This window comes from Poromitra crassiceps (assembly GCF_964638095.1).
Source record: "Poromitra crassiceps genome assembly, chromosome: 8".
Classification (NCBI taxonomy): domain Eukaryota; kingdom Metazoa; phylum Chordata; class Actinopteri; order Beryciformes; family Melamphaidae; genus Poromitra; species Poromitra crassiceps.
In genome coordinates this window covers 1,412,420-1,428,605 of record NC_139629.1, presented here as the reverse complement: position 1 = coordinate 1,428,605, position 16,186 = coordinate 1,412,420, and the positions used below count along the sequence as shown (strand labels likewise).

The 16,186-nt window shown below is 42.8% G+C and overlaps 3 protein-coding genes across 3 annotated transcripts in view; all 3 read left to right on the top strand.

The window, feature by feature from the left end:
* Positions 1-2,217: 2,217 nt before the first annotated feature.
* On the top strand, positions 2,218-4,194 carry LOC310781421 (tubulin alpha chain-like; the record flags this gene model as incomplete). Its single annotated transcript, XM_083642044.1, has 3 exons — positions 2,218-2,440; positions 2,951-3,099; positions 3,223-4,194. The coding sequence occupies exons 1-3, from the start codon at positions 2,257-2,259 to the stop codon at positions 4,192-4,194; spliced, it is 1,305 nt and encodes a 434-aa protein (XP_083498170.1). The 5' UTR covers positions 2,218-2,256.
* A 1,671-nt stretch (positions 4,195-5,865) lies between these two features.
* LOC310781420 (tubulin alpha chain) lies at positions 5,866-11,221 on the top strand. The gene is made up of 4 exons (XM_083642043.1): positions 5,866-5,931; positions 9,206-9,428; positions 9,889-10,037; positions 10,155-11,221. Exons 1-4 carry the CDS (start codon positions 5,929-5,931, stop codon positions 11,130-11,132), a joined length of 1,353 nt encoding a protein of 450 aa, XP_083498169.1. The 5' UTR covers positions 5,866-5,928; the 3' UTR covers positions 11,133-11,221.
* Positions 11,222-14,950: 3,729 nt separating this feature from the next.
* The window catches only part of dnajb2 (DnaJ heat shock protein family (Hsp40) member B2), a 29,879-nt gene continuing 28,643 nt past the window's right edge, over positions 14,951-16,186 (top strand). The window contains exon 1 of the mRNA XM_083640918.1: positions 14,951-15,043. Within this exon, the coding sequence (XP_083497044.1) occupies positions 14,979-15,043 (65 nt within the window). The 5' untranslated portion in view covers positions 14,951-14,978. The remainder of the gene's footprint in view (positions 15,044-16,186) is intronic.

Here is a 16,186-nt window from a genome sequence, read left to right as displayed (position 1 = left end):
GAGAGACAAAGGGCCCTATCTTGGTACAGGTGATACCCCCTATTTGCGCTTGCGCACCTGTTTGTGCGTGCATTAAGGCAGGGAAGATACCGGTCTGCCTTGCGCATTTGTCCAGGTGTTACTCTATGCTGAGTTTTGCACCTCCACCCCGCAGCATCCCCACCTCACGAGAGCATATTGTAATGATTTATATAGAAATGTAACTGTTGCTTTTGCGAAGATAGGGCCCTATCTCTCCAGCTAAGAGCCGCTCAGAATCGCTTCAAATCAAGGTTACCGGAGGCGGAGGGGTGCGCGCCTGTGTGATGCTGATCCTTGGACTAATAGGGTAATGCAGGGTAAACACAGGTGCAAGCAAAACACTAATGAGGTTTTCCAACTTCCGTGATTGGAATTTGGAAACCCTCATTTAGTGTTTTGCTTGCACCTGTGTTTATTCTGCCTTTTCGACACAAAATGGCCCCCGTGAAAAGGGTCTATCAGGGCACAGCCTCATCCAGGTGAAGTGTCTTAATTAAAGAGCAATTCACGTCAGCTGCTGCTGATCAGGGTAAATCCCATACATGAAATGGAGGTAGTAGGGAGAGATAGGCTCTCCATTTATAGAACCTGGGTTACAACGCAACCAACCGTTATCCTGGACTACGCTAAATTACATTACGTCATTTGGCAGACGCTTTTATCCAAAGCGACTTACAATAACACATTTTTGTCAGCAATAGAGCAATCAACTATGCAACACAGTCTATGACAAATCATGTAAATCATGAAATCATGTCAAGGTTGTACAATCTGCAGGCTACAGTGGTTAGCACTGTTGACTCACAGCAAGAAGGTCCTGGGTTCGAACCCCAATCCTTGCTTTTTGTGTGGAGTTTACATGTTCTTCCTGTTCGTGTGGGTTTCCACCAGGGGCTCCGGTTTCCTTCCTTAATCAAAAACATGTATGTTAGGGTTAAGGAGGACATGTCCTCCTTGCCCCTGAGCAAGGCATTGGCAAAAGAAGTGGAATTGGTCCCCGGGCGCTGATGTCACTGCACTTAGTATGTATAGGATGAGTCAAATGCAGAGGATAAATCCCCACGGGGATAATAAAATATACAAATACAATGGGCTGCCTTCCTCATCCGAAACTATCCTTTTTGAAATATGAGGTGTACACTCTCTCTCTCTCTCTCTCTCTCTCTCTCTCTCTCTCTCTCTCTCTCTCTCTCTCTCTCTCTCTCTCACATTGTGTGTGTGTGTGTGTGTGTGTGTGTGTGTGTGAGTGTGTGTGTGTGTGTGGTGTGTGTGTGTGTGTGTGTGTGTGTGTGTGTGTGTGTGTGTGTGTGTGTGTGTGTGTGTGTGTGTTTGTGCATGCTCATAGATGGACAGTGTGTGAGAAAACTGCACCTCAACCTCACTGAAACAGAGATGCATTTATCTTCCAGTTAGCACACACACACACACACACACACACACACACACACACACACACACACACACACACACACACACACACACACACACACACACACACACACACACACACACACACACACACACACACACACACACAATAAGGGTGGTGACCTCCTTTTGCTTTTGTCTGTATGTTTGCGGACTGGATAATGTTATCTGGTCTCATCAATGTGTTCTCTGATTACAGCAGGTCAGATCACTGTTCACCTCCAGCCATATAAAAGCTCAGTAATACAACTGTATCCAACACTACATCTTCGTTCCGATACCTGGACATTGGAGAAGGGAGATTAAACATGGTAAGATAAGTCTGGCTAGTGTGAAATATGCTTTCATTAGACTGTAACTATAGTGAGCTATGTTTGAAAACTGAAACTGATGTTTGTTTTTTTCTTTTTCATAATTTATTTTAGAAATATAGTGAGAAAAGTTGACATTTATACCTAAAATTCGCATAAATGTATTACATGCGTATTACAAGAAGATTTAAATAGCAAGAGCACAAAGATAATTGGAAACTGATCATATTGTATTTCTGAGGTGGACTGAAATTTAAGATCACAACAGCAAGCACCTTTCATAGAGAACAAATCTCTGCAGGTGAAATCTGAAAAGTATACACATACCTGGTAACAAAGTATACACATACCTGGTAACAAAGTATACACATACATGTACCTTGTAACAAAGCATACACATACCTGGTAGCAAAGTATACACATACCTGGTAACTGAGCCGTGTTTCTTTCTCAGCGTGAGTGTATTTCTATTCATGTGGGCCAAGCTGGGGCTCAGATGGGCAATGCCTGCTGGGAGCTGTATTGTCTGGAACATGGAATCCAGCCGAACGGACAGATGCCCAGTGACAAGCTGACTATTGGAGGAGGAGATGATTCCTTCAACACCTTCTTCAGCGAGACCGGAGCAGGAAAGCATGTTCCCAGAGCCATCTTTGTCGACCTGGAACCCACTGTCATTGGTCAGTACACAGTTAAATAGCTTTATCAAGTAATATTCTTACTTGATTAGATGATGTGTGGACTTGCCTTTTTCTTACTAAATATTTTAATTTCATGTATCTAATAATAATATAGTTAGATACATGTTTCTTCATCAGAGAATGGGTCAGGGTTGTTGCTTATTTTGTCTGTGTGAACTCCTTAATTGGCTAAACTAAAGGTAAAACACAATTGATTATTACGTTTAATACTATAATATACCGGTATACATTTCACAATAAAAAAAGTGAATATGTACGCAGATGATAAGCATCTCTTTATCCAGAGAAAAATAGTATATACTGTATATATATAGTATATAATACTGTATATATATAGTATATAGTAGCTATGTGTGAAGGGCATGACAATTCAATGCTGTCGATCGTGATTCAACTTCGGGAGCATTCTGAATGAATCTGTTTTCACCATTCATTACAGTCAATATAGTTTCATCATTTCATCATTTTTGTTTTTTTTTTTCTCTCCAGATGAGGTGCGTTCAGGTATTTACCGGCAGTTGTTCCACCCTGAGCAGCTGATTACAGGAAAGGAGGATGCAGCCAACAACTACGCCCGAGGACACTACACCATCGGCAAGGAGATCATTGATCTGGTCCTGGACAGAACTCGCAAACTGGTGAGACTCCGAGAGTGCTTAGTGCTAGGGCGTGTTTGTACTATACAGTATTGTACATGGTTTGTACCAGATTCATATAATTGACACTTTTGTTTGTATATTCTCATGACATTTAATTTACAGGCTGACCAGTGCACTGGCCTCCAGGGTTTCCTCATTTTCCACTCCTTCGGTGGAGGTACGGGCTCTGGCTTCACCTCCCTGTTGATGGAACGTCTATCTGTTGATTATGGCAAGAAGTCCAAGCTGGAGTTCGCCATCTATCCAGCCCCTCAGGTATCTACAGCTGTAGTGGAGCCCTACAACTCCATCCTGACCACCCACACCACCCTGGAGCACTCTGACTGTGCCTTCATGGTGGACAATGAGGCAATCTACGATATCTGCCGCAGAAACCTCGACATCGAGAGGCCGACCTACACCAACCTCAACAGGCTCATCGGCCAGATAGTCTCCTCTATCACCGCCTCACTTCGCTTTGATGGAGCCCTGAACGTTGACCTGACAGAGTTCCAGACCAACCTGGTGCCCTACCCCCGTATCCACTTCCCTCTGGCCACCTATGCCCCGGTCATCTCTGCTGAGAAAGCCTACCACGAGCAGCTGTCGGTTGCCGACATCACCAACACCTGTTTTGAACCAGCCAATCAGATGGTGAAGTGTGATCCTCGTCATGGTAAATACATGGCATGCTGTCTGCTGTACCGTGGTGACGTGGTCCCCAAAGATGTTAACTCTGCCATCGCAGCAATCAAGACCAAGAGGAGCATCCAGTTTGTGGACTGGTGTCCCACAGGCTTCAAGGTGGGCATCAACTACCAGCCTCCTACGGTGGTTCCTGGAGGAGACCTGGCCAAGGTGCAGAGGGCTGTGTGCATGCTGAGCAACACCACAGCCATCGCTGAGGCCTGGGCTCGTCTGGACCACAAGTTTGACCTCATGTACGCCAAGAGGGCCTTTGTCCACTGGTATGTTGGGGAGGGCATGGAGGAAGGAGAGTTCTCAGAGGCCAGAGAAGACATGGCCGCCCTGGAGAAGGATTATGAAGAGGTGGGCACTGACAATGTAGATGAGGATGAAGGAGAGGAGTACTGAGCTTACAAAGGCCTGCATCTGGCCTTGTTATTTATTTGACGGGAGAATTTATGGAGTAGGCTACTTATTTAGCTTCATGTAGTTAGTATGACACAATTATGAATAAACCAAGAAAATTGCATTATTTTTTCTTCTTTCAATACGTGCACCAAAAGCAGCTCTGTCATTCAGTCTTGACTGAACATTCTGCACAGAGACGAGAGACACATCGTAAAAATGTTTTGTTGAGGCCTAATCCATAATCCAAGCACAAACAAATGGTAGTGCCCCCGCTGAACTCAACAGCTTAATATTGAGTCATTATTTGATTCTCCATATATAAGAGAATTGTTTGTGTCTAACCTTTTACAACCAGGATGACATAACTGTCTTTTAAATTCAAATATATAAAGACTTTATTTTCCAGAGACCATTTTCTAACCTAAGGCATTGTGAGGGTCTCACAGAAACTCAACACCAAACCCTCTCTGTTGTGTGTGCCCCTCCCCCCACTATCCTCTCCCTCGTGGAATGTAAGTTATGAAAGAGCTCCTATGTCAGTTTCTATATACCATTCAGCTGTGACTCTACACGAGCGAGAAGGAGAGAGAATAACTGACTGACTGACTGACTCACTGACTGACTGCTGTCTGTGTATCTCCTCATACAGTATTCAGACAGAGGCCTGCAGCAACAATAAGACCCCTGTTATCTCTAGACACTTCTGTGAATAAGGGGGCTTTTGAAAAGTAAGCAGAAAACTGGCACAACCCGTTTTTTTTTTTTTACATTTCAATTATATAATCACTGCCAATATGACGTCTCCTTGTCTATAATGAATCTTAATTATGCCTTGTAATATAATTGCAAATGTATGTAATCTCACTTGTGAGGACTGTAATTGCTTGTCCATTGCTTTTTAGTAGTGCAAAATCCTGTTTTTACATCTGGTGATCCTGAATAAAGGCCTTCATATACCTTTTACCAGCCTCCTTCTTGACTATCATGTGATAATGCAGTCACTCATTTCATAGTTTACAGATAATGCAGTCACTCATTTCATAGTTTACAGATAATGCAACACTGGAAAAGCTGTTTAGTGTTTAGATGTTGGTGGGTGTGTGGGCGCATGCAAATAAGCATTATCACTCTCCCAACCCACAGTCCCTGATGAGTGTTTTCTGAAATGTCTCCCTGTCTGTCTCACAACCCACAGTCCCTGATGAGTGTTTTCTGAAATGTCTCCCTGTCTGTCTCACAACCCACAGTCCCTGATGAGTGTGTTCTGAAATGTCTCCTTGTCTACAAAAGGGTGTGAATATTGCATGCACAAGCACATGCTGTTGGTAAATACCTCCTTGGCTTGAGCTCTGTATACAATTAAAGAAAACTAGTTCAGGGACTCCAGATAGTGCTGCCTCACTGAGAGAGAGAGAGGGGGGGGGGACATACACACACAAGGAGAGAAGGAGACAGTAAGAAATAGACTAATATTTGCACATGCTTAGAGCTGTAGAAGTTCACGTTGAAAGACAAACTGCTCAGAGCAGATAAACAAACAGGACTTCCCTCTTTTTTTCCTGTATTTGTGTTTAAACTGCTGCCCCCTCCCGCCAATGTGCTGTGCAGCTGCTGGCTGTGCTGCCTGCCCCCTCTGCCTCCTGCCTATATAAGCCCTGACTCTCCCTCTCCTCCACACTTCTGCCTTCTGCCTTCTCTGAATCCTCAACGTCACTCGAAGGACAAGCAGCCAAAATGGTGAGTAGCTGCCTGGCTGATGATGTCTGCCTTGAAAATCCCATTCTCTCCTTCTTTCTTTCTTTCTTTCTTTCTTTCTAGATTTCTAGATTTCTTTCTTTCTAGATTTCTTTCTTTCTTTCTAGATTGATTGCAGAGGCTAAGCCTCTTTAAAGATCTCAATTCTGGAGTTGAAGGCTATACAAAAGCTGTTTTAATCTATTACAGAACTACCGGTAATTATGAACTGAATATTATTGAAGATTTGAGGCATGTCTATTGAGAATTCAGGGAATGGGGTGGTTATCATGGTGATTAAGTGCCTAAAAATACCTTTACAAATCATCTCAATGCTGTGTTAGACAGATGACCAGAGTGACACCAGACACTTCCTGAACTATGCTGCTTTGTCATTGTCATACTTGTTTGATTGTACAGTGAGTCCAGGGGCAGGAAACACAACTCGAGGCACAAATAAATAATGAGGGTCTTAATCCTGTTTTTGTTGAGATAATAAAGTGAACTTGACACTGAGAAGGAATGATTGTCGTAATCGTGGCAATGGGGGGATGGAGAGAAAGAAAGGAGAGATGAGGAGTGGTCTGGGCAGGCCAGCCCAGTGTGAGTTGGTTGGGAGCCATTTTGCAGCTGTTAGGGGTTTTTGGTTTGAGAGAGGGAGGGAGGGAGGGAGGGAGGGGGAGAGACATCTCTGCCTGTTACACAGCACTATGCAGCTGGACAGGATGGGGGAGGAGAGAGACGAGGGGGAGGAGAGAGACGTGGGGGAGGAGACACAGGATGGAGAAGAGAGGGAAGGCTTTCTGAGGCAGGGCCTTCCTGTCTGCAGCACACTGCCTCAGTTATGATCCACTGCTTTTCAAAAGCAGAAGACTGCATCCTATAGGGAATTAATGAGGGACTCCCACAATGCATTTCATACGCTTCCTGCCTGTTTTGACTGCACTGTAACAGCCTATAGTAGGCTACAGACTGAACATCCTCCACTAGCATCTAAAGGCCTGCTATGCACTGCGAGCCACTGTAGCTTAAACACTCTCTTTGCCATACATTGTTTGGCAGTCGATGTCTATTTGCATATTAGGGGCTAAGCTATTTCCTCTCTGAATCCATACTAAAGATGGTAATTAGATAAGATATGTGGACGAGCCCAACCAAAACACACACAAAGACTGACATTTGATATCATGAAGTGAAAGAAGTCAAATCTGACCTGTACTTGACACAGTTGCAGAAAGAACATAGGGTCCCTATAGCACTCAGTGATGATGAAACTCACTAGCTATTTTTTTTTACCCCCCCCTTTTTTTTCCTTTTGACAAAAAAGACATGAAAGTCACATCAGAACATCTCGTGTTACAGTGTACAATTGATACAGTGTTTCAGTGTTACAGTGTACAGTGATACAGTGTCAGTGTGCAGTTGATGCAGTGTTACAGTGTTACAGTGTACAGTTGATACAGTGTTACAGTTGATACAATGTCACGGTTGATACAGTGTTACAGTGTATGGTTGATACAGTGTTACAGTGTACGGTTGATACAGTGTTACAGTGTACAGTTGATACAGTGTTACAGTGTACAGTTGATACAGTGTTACAGTGTACAGTTGATACAGTGTTACAGTGTACAGTTGATACAGTGTTACAGTGTATAGTTGATACAGTGTTACAGTGTACAGTTGATACAGTGTTACAGTGTACAGTTGATAGTGTTACAGTATACAGTTGATACAGTTACAGTGTACAGTTGATACAGTGCTATAGTGTACAGTTGATAGTGTTACAGTATACAGTTGATACAGTGTTACAGTGTACAGTTGATACAGTGTTACAGTGTACAGTTGATACAGTGTTACAGTGTACAGTTGATACAGTGTTACAGTGTACAGTTGATACAGTTACAGTGTACAGTTGATACAGTGCTATAGTGTACAGTTGATAGTGTTACAGTATACAGTTGATACAGTGTTACAGTGTACAGTTGATACAGTGTTACAGTGTACAGTTGATACAGTGTTACAGTGTACAGTTGATATAGTGTTACAGTGTACAGTTGATACAGTGTTACAGTGTACAGTTGATACAGTGTTACAGTGTACAGTCAATACAGTGTTACAGTGTACAGTTGATAGTGTTACAGTATACAGTTGATACAGTGTTACAGTGTACAGTCGATACAGTGTTACAGTATACAGTCAATACAGTGTTACAGTGTACAGTCGATACAGTGTTACAGTATACAGTTGATAGTGTTACAGTGTACAGTTGATACAGTGTTACAGTGTACAGTCGATACAGTGTTACAGTGTACAGTCGATACAGTGTTACAGTGTACAGTCGATACAGTGTTACAGTATACAGTTGATACAGTGTTACAGTGTACAGTTGATAGTGTTACAGTATACAGTCGATACAGTGTTACAGTGTACAGTCGATACAGTGTTACAGTGTACAGTCGATACAGTGTTACAGTGTACAGTCGATACAGTGTTACAGTGTACAGTCGATACAGTGTTACAGTATACAGTTGATACAGTGTTACAGTGTACAGTTGATACAGTGTTACAGTGTACAGTCGATACAGTGTTACAGTGTACAGTCGATACAGTGTTACAGTATACAGTTGATACAGTGTTACAGTGTACAGTTGATAGTGTTACAGTATACAGTTGATACAGTTACAGTGTACAGTTGATACAGTGTTACGGTGTACAGTCGATACAGTGTTACAGTGTACAGTTGATACAGTGATGCAGTGTTACAGTGTACAGTTGATACAGTGTTACAGTGTACAGTTGATACAGTGTTACAGTGTACAGTCGATACAGTGTTACAGTGTACAGTTGATACAGTGATACAGTGTTACAGTGTATACAGTTGATACATTGTTACAGTGTACGGTTGATATAGTGTTAGTGTACAGTTGATGCAGTGATACAGTGTTACAGTGTACAGTTGATACAGTGATACAGTGTTACAGTGTATACAGTTGATACATTGTTACAGTGTACGGTTGATATAGTGTTAGTGTACAGTTGATGCAGTGATACAGTGTTAGCCACTGAAGAAGTCACCCATCCATGTATAATTCAAGATTGATGCAGGGATTTCTAAGCGATCCTTCTCGTGGTTGAGGCAATACAGCTGCAGCATTATAATGGTTATATCTGTCTGGAAAATGTGGGTCTGATTATATAGGATGGAGGCTCTAGTTTCCTTGTTTATTGGTTGAAAACCTCCTTTGGCTTTACTTACCCTCCTCCCTCTTCTTTGCAGCGTGAGTGTATTTCTATGCATGTGGGCCAAGCCGGAGTACAGATGGGCAATGCCTGCTGGGAGCTGTACTGTCTGGAACATGGAATCCAACCGGACGGACAGATGCCCAGTGACAAGACTATTGGAGGGGGAGATGATTCCTTCAACACCTTCTTCAGCGAGACCGGAGCAGGAAAGCATGTTCCCAGAGCCATCTTTGTCGACCTGGAACCCACTGTCATTGGTCAGTAAATAAACATTAACCCACTGTCATTGGTCAGTAAATAAACATTAACCCACTGTCATTGGTCAGTAAATAAACATTAACCCACTGTCATTGGTCAGTAAATAAACATGAACCAATCCTTTGCTGCCACACGATTTCACAGCTCCCATCGAGGGACATTTTAAGCCATTTATGCCCCTTTTTTAATTAATTTGGGGATACAAAATGGTGTACAGAGGAAAAAAGGTTGTTCAAATGTTTTAAATTATTTACTAGAGATCATGTAAATTAACGCGCATGTATCCAAACCATATGTATGCAGTTGATGCCATATTTTCTCCCCTACAGTCAAGTATTGTGCTTTGTAATAATACTTTAATCCAATATTGCCTGGAGCAATTTAAACGCTGAGAACATTCATCATCATCACACATGAACAGCCATTCTTAACTGCTGCCTTCAATGGTTGGTTTCACAGATGAGGTGCGTACAGGTATCTATCGGCAGTTGTTCCACCCTGAGCAGCTGATTACAGGAAAGGAAGACGCAGCCAACAACTACGCCCGAGGACACTACACCATCGGCAAGGAGATCATTGATCTGGTCCTGGACAGAACTCGCAAACTGGTGAGATACATTGCTGCATACATTAGCTTGGTTAGTTAGTAGCTCAACTTAAAGGGCAAGCTTAGCATTTAGTGTGGTTTTAAATGACTAAAGGCAATCTTGTTTTTTCCCTTCCAGGCTGACCAGTGCACCGGCCTCCAGGGGTTCCTCATCTTCCACAGCTTTGGTGGTGGCACTGGCTCTGGTTTCACCTCCCTGCTCATGGAGAGACTCTCTGTTGATTACGGAAAGAAATCAAAACTTGAATTTGCTGTCTATCCAGCCCCTCAGGTATCCACAGCTGTAGTGGAGCCCTACAACTCCATCCTGACCACCCACACCACCCTGGAGCACTCTGACTGTGCCTTCATGGTAGACAATGAGGCAATCTACGATATCTGCCGCAGAAACCTCGATATCGACAGGCCGACCTACACCAACCTCAACAGGCTCATCGGCCAGATAGTCTCCTCTATCACCGCCTCACTTCGCTTTGATGGAGCCCTGAACGTTGACCTGACAGAGTTCCAGACCAACCTGGTGCCCTACCCCCGTATCCACTTCCCTCTGGCCACCTATGCCCCGGTCATCTCTGCTGAGAAAGCCTACCACGAGCAGCTGTCGGTTGCCGACATCACCAATGCCTGTTTTGAACCAGCCAATCAGATGGTGAAGTGTGATCCTCGTCATGGTAAATACATGGCATGCTGTCTGCTGTACCGTGGTGACGTGGTCCCCAAAGATGTTAACTCTGCCATCGCAGCAATCAAGACCAAACGCACCATCCAGTTTGTGGACTGGTGTCCCACAGGCTTCAAGGTGGGCATCAACTACCAGCCTCCTACGGTGGTTCCTGGAGGAGACCTGGCCAAGGTGCAGAGGGCTGTGTGCATGCTGAGCAACACCACAGCCATCGCTGAGGCCTGGGCTCGTCTGGACCACAAGTTTGACCTCATGTACGCCAAGAGGGCCTTTGTCCACTGGTATGTTGGGGAGGGCATGGAGGAAGGAGAGTTCTCAGAGGCCAGAGAAGACATGGCCGCCCTGGAGAAGGATTATGAAGAGGTCGGCACGGACAGCATGGGAGAGGAAGACGAAGAGGGAGAAGAGTATTAAAGGCTTTGCCATCATGCATCGTTATCATTCCTAGCAACATTTTGATAACCTGTGGTGGTGATACGACTGTATTATCAATTAAAAAAAAGTTCTCATCAACCTTTATAATGAATGTGTGGCCATTCTTGTACACTCGCACCATCCAAAATTATAGGTTCAAGCACAGGTAGAAAAACTGTGATTATTGTTCAAAACAGTAGTGAACAAATACGCGATTCATTTCTGGCCTCGAACATCAGCAATCTGTTGATATTGGCAAGGCAATAGATGGATGAAGGCTTTGGATTTAAGAATACGCAGCAAACAATGAATAATTAATTGAAGTTATTCAGGAGTCCTCTGCAAGATAAAAGCACTGGCACCTTTCATAGAAATATTTGAATCAAGGCATACATATATATATTTCATATGTAGCCTAATTGAAGCAGAGAATACCCTGGGTGTTTATGTCAAATATTGAAATGTTAAGCAGACCGTGGACAGACTGAGGTCTGTAACTGTCTGACTTGATCAGTTCCAGGTAATATAGATGGGGAAATTGTATATATATATTTAAGTTGAATACTGTAATAGCTTAAGGTTCTGTGTTTCATCCCTATTTTAATTGATGAGGAATGTGGTGAATTTTATTTTTGGGCTTATGTTTGCTCTCAGTCCCTATGCCACTAGTCCTCTTAATTTGGATACTACATGTACCATGATATGTACCACTTAGGCTACTGTAGGCCTAATTTCCCTACAAATGTTTTGTTTTGTTTAGTCTGTTCACGTCAGGTGAATGATGGATTTACCACTAATGAATGTAAGAGAATATAGGGGATCTTCCCTATTTAATTACAATTAAATGGCTGCAGGGTTGCTGCCAATGTAATTTAATAATAAATAAATAAACATTGATGGGATAATGACATTACCCAGTATTATCATCATCATCATCATCATCATCATCATGGATGATCATGACAATGAAATACAAACCCTTTGGATGAAACATAAAACCATCCATTGTTTTAGAGTAGCTCCATGCCTGACTGGCACATACAGTCCTGGCTAGCCCTATGTACATTTCGAGGAATAAAGTAAAGTAAAATAAAATGAAGTCAAATAAAATAAAATAAAATAAAATAAAATAAAATAAAATAAAATAAAATAAAATAAAATAAAATAAAATAAAATAAAAGAGTTGGCTGGAAAATGCATCATGCTCTGTCACTAATAATTGTTTTACTATTTTGAATTGGTTTCATTCAAAGCAACCAAGTCATAGGCCTACCTATTTTTCAGTGTGCAGACTGGAGAGCCTGGGCTGCTCAGGTACAGTAGAGGATTTTTCCAAGCATGCATTGAAGGATTTCTTCTTTTTTTAAGACATGCAGCTTCCATTCATTTAACCAAGGAAATTACAGTTTCCCTGTTTCCCCATTATTTCTTGCCTTTTTTTGCCCTGTCCCTATGTCACAGATTGTAGACGCGTTACCTACAGTTTCTTCTCTCGGCCACTAGATGGAAGCAATGACCACCAGGGCACCACTGAGAGTGTGTTGTGGGAGTTTGGTTTGGTCTCCTCAATTTTATTGGAATATTACTAACATTTGGTTGGCCAAAATGTTGTCAGAGCAGCTCTATGATTCGCTAATCTGAAAAGCGTTGGAGATTGAGATTCATTATACTATCAAGGGGGGGGGGCTATCATATTCATAATTATGATACAAAATCAGTTTTAATAGTCAAATTTGACCTGTGAACGTCGTTTTGGTGTGTAATTTGTACGACTGGATTGTACAGGATTGTCTATCTCTTTTTCATAAGAAATATTGATTTGATTTAATTTAAATTAAATGATTTAGAATGCAACCGAACAGACTTTGTGGTGTAGCCAAAATGACCGGGCCATTATCCTTGATTTTCACACTGTCAGCAGAAAGCTGCTGAAGTCGTTAGTTTATTATCATCACATACATTTAGAGAGCAACAGGCATGAGGCAGACAGGCAGCTAGCAGAGCGGGCGCGGATCTAGACTGTGGCAGTGGCATGTTCCAGAGTGGACTCGACGCGCTATTTTTTCTCTCAGCTGATGGTGACGTAGCACGTCCAGCTTAACTGGGAGAAGGGCGAAGGGACTGGCTGTCAGGTTACGGTCCTGGGGGGACACAGACCACAGATGGGCTACCTACAGTAGGCTAGTGTTTTGTTGTGAACCTATTTTTCAGGGCGGCGGAGGCAGACAGTAACAGACGGAGCTCGGGGGCTGTCTGTCTGCGGCTGTTACGATTTACGAACAGAGGGAAGTCGAGAAGACGCATTCCAGTCGGTCCAGAGGCGCTTAAGAGTTATTACGCTACTATAGCCTACTGATTCATACTCGCCGGGGAACAGGCGATCACACGGCTCACCGATTCTGCCAAAAGGTAGGTCCGAAGTAGGCCTAGGCTTAGTAGGCTATATACAGTGACAAGTTGTGAATAGGCTTGCTAGCTAATTGTGGACTGCACTGAAGAGGCGTTTGTTTTTAAGTTACCCCAGCTAGCTTTACCATATTTGGAAATGTTTTTGTCACTGAATTAATGCCAAAATCTCACTTTCGAATTTGACTTAGCGTTAATGTAAAGAGACATACAGCATACAGCAACAGCCTAACATAACAGCATAGCCTAGGCTTCTCTCACACACTCACGCTGATCGTTTGCGTGTGCGTGTGCGTGTGCGTGCCCATGGCATGTAGCCTATGTAGGCCTAGCTTGTGTAGGCACTAGGCAGGCTGGCAGCAGCAGCTGTCACATGCCATGACAGCGCGCCCATAGCTGGAAATAACGGTAATAACGCGTGTTCCACAGTGTGAGCGCATGGCTGCTCCCGGGAGGTTTAGTTTAGTTTAGTTTAGCTAGCTTCAGTTTGGCCCTGTCGCATCCCACTGATGAGATTAATTGTAATGCTGCTGACACAGGACTACCATAGCTCACTCACTGGGACTAACACTTTGTTTTTTAAACTCCTGTTCTAACAGTATTTAGGGTGCAAATATCAACAAGCCTAAATATGCCATACATACAAATGGACAAAAATAACCAAAAATGTATTTTGAAATAGTTTTGATATAATTGTATCAACTCAAGATACCTTGCGATACAAATTGTGATACTATATGAAAATTACAAAATAAAGCTGAAAATGCAACTTGCTGTGTACCAGCCAGGTAGTATAATAAGTACATCATGTTATATTGATAACTCAGAATTTTCATTCCAATTTATTAGAACGGTATTTCCAAATTTGCACAGTTGCACACTGTGTTAAATACTGCTAATAACAATACAGTGTGTTGAATACAAATAGTGCATAAGTATTCTTATTGTGATAGTGATATAGTATATTGGTTTTATTGCACACCCCTAGAATCAAAGTGAAGTTAAGAAACCCTTCACTTTGATTCAATATCCAAAAAAGGGAAGGATGCACTCCTGGGCTCTTCTGTATTTACTTTATTTGCTGGTAAACTTCCTTCCTTCCCCAGACAGTCTTACTGTAGCTCCCCATGTGGCCAGATTGTTTTGTGCGAATTAAATCAATATTTCTATTCCTTTTCCATTTTGGGATTTGGGGGAAATAGCATTATAGAAACGTGATTTAAAAACGTTCCATATCAGAGACGGTGAGTAGATATACATGCAGGCATACAGTTCTGAAATGATTCATAAAATACTAGAGCTCAGGATGTGTTAATTGTCCAATCAGAATTGAGTATTCAACAAATGCATGTAACAATTCAAAGGGAGAATTCAAAGGAAAAATGCACTGGTGTTTGTTGGTGTTGCTGTTGAAGGTGGTGAGGAGTGAGAGGAGGCGACATGGTGAATTACTATGACATCCTGGGAGTGTCCAGAACCGCCACTCAGGAAGACATCAAGAAGGCGTGAGTATAACGGGGGACTCAATGCAGTTTTTGAAAAATATTTTGTCAAAAAAATGTTTTTACTTTGATTGCAAGGTAATACACTATTGTTACCGTGCCCGGCTTCAGTGTGCTTCTGGCCTATATTTTTGTCTAGGGGGGGCTAACATTCAACACACTATCAAAACTGGAAACCATAACATAAGTCAACAAACAATTGTTTGGGCTAATCATTTGCATCAATAGACCTTATTCGACTGACGTAACTCACATACGGGCACGCCCACCCCCGCCATGTTGTCGACATAGCGCTGCAGCTCTCAAGTGACAGCCTATGTAAGAGCAGCGTTTATAGGAAGTTAGCCGCTGTTGTGTTCGGATGGTGACCTGCGTTAGGCATGGCTGTAGTAATGACAGTAATAAAGTCCCCGTGGTTTGTTTCGATCACTACCGTCCACAGACGTGAAGGGAGCGAGACGGAGGATACGTCAGCAGCACAGGAGATGTGTGGATAGTTAGGAGAGACAGGTGAAACTTTCTGACAGCTCCTCACAGCAAAGTCTGTTCACCTCGTTTTTTCTTTTGTTTATTATTACAGGCATTAACGGCAGCATACAAACAACAACTCTGGGGTTTTTATTGCTGTCATCACTATCGCTATTTTGTAATGGAACAGAAACGACAATAAGGCTGTTACTAGTAGCACTGTGCGTGCTGGACGGTATGTCAATTATGGCACCGTCCAGGGTTAGCTTTTGTCCCTTACCTTGACTGCGTCAAGCCTCTGGCTTGTATCGGTATGTGCGTTGGTCCAGGCCGTCTCTTGGTGTCCCCTTCCTTGTCGAGTAGCAGGCCACTTGGCTCCCTCCAGCGTGGTCCTCAGCTTTGTGCTGAAATGGATTCCAGCGCGCGTCGAAACGACCGACAAACAGCTCTCTACATATACACATACTGAAACATCTACTGGGGTTCAGACAAACAGCTCTCTACACATACACATACTGAGACATCTACTGGGGTTCGGTACAATGTCAAAACAGTCAATACCTGCAGTTCATGGTTTTAGTCTGCAATAAAGGTGTCATACTGCCGCTGAATGATCAAGTTAGTCCACATTAACACACATTTCCCCATGTGTTCCTCATGTGTTCCTCATGTGTTCCT

What these genes read in the sequence shown, in the direction of transcription:
- LOC310781420 (XM_083642043.1), top strand. An exon ending in CCTGGAACCCACTGTCATTG is followed by an intron (nt 9,429 to 9,888) that starts GTCAGTAAATAA and finishes TTGGTTTCACAG; the next exon opens with ATGAGGTGCGTACAGGTATC. An exon ending in TGGACAGAACTCGCAAACTG is followed by an intron (nt 10,038 to 10,154) that starts GTGAGATACATT and finishes TTTCCCTTCCAG; the next exon opens with GCTGACCAGTGCACCGGCCT.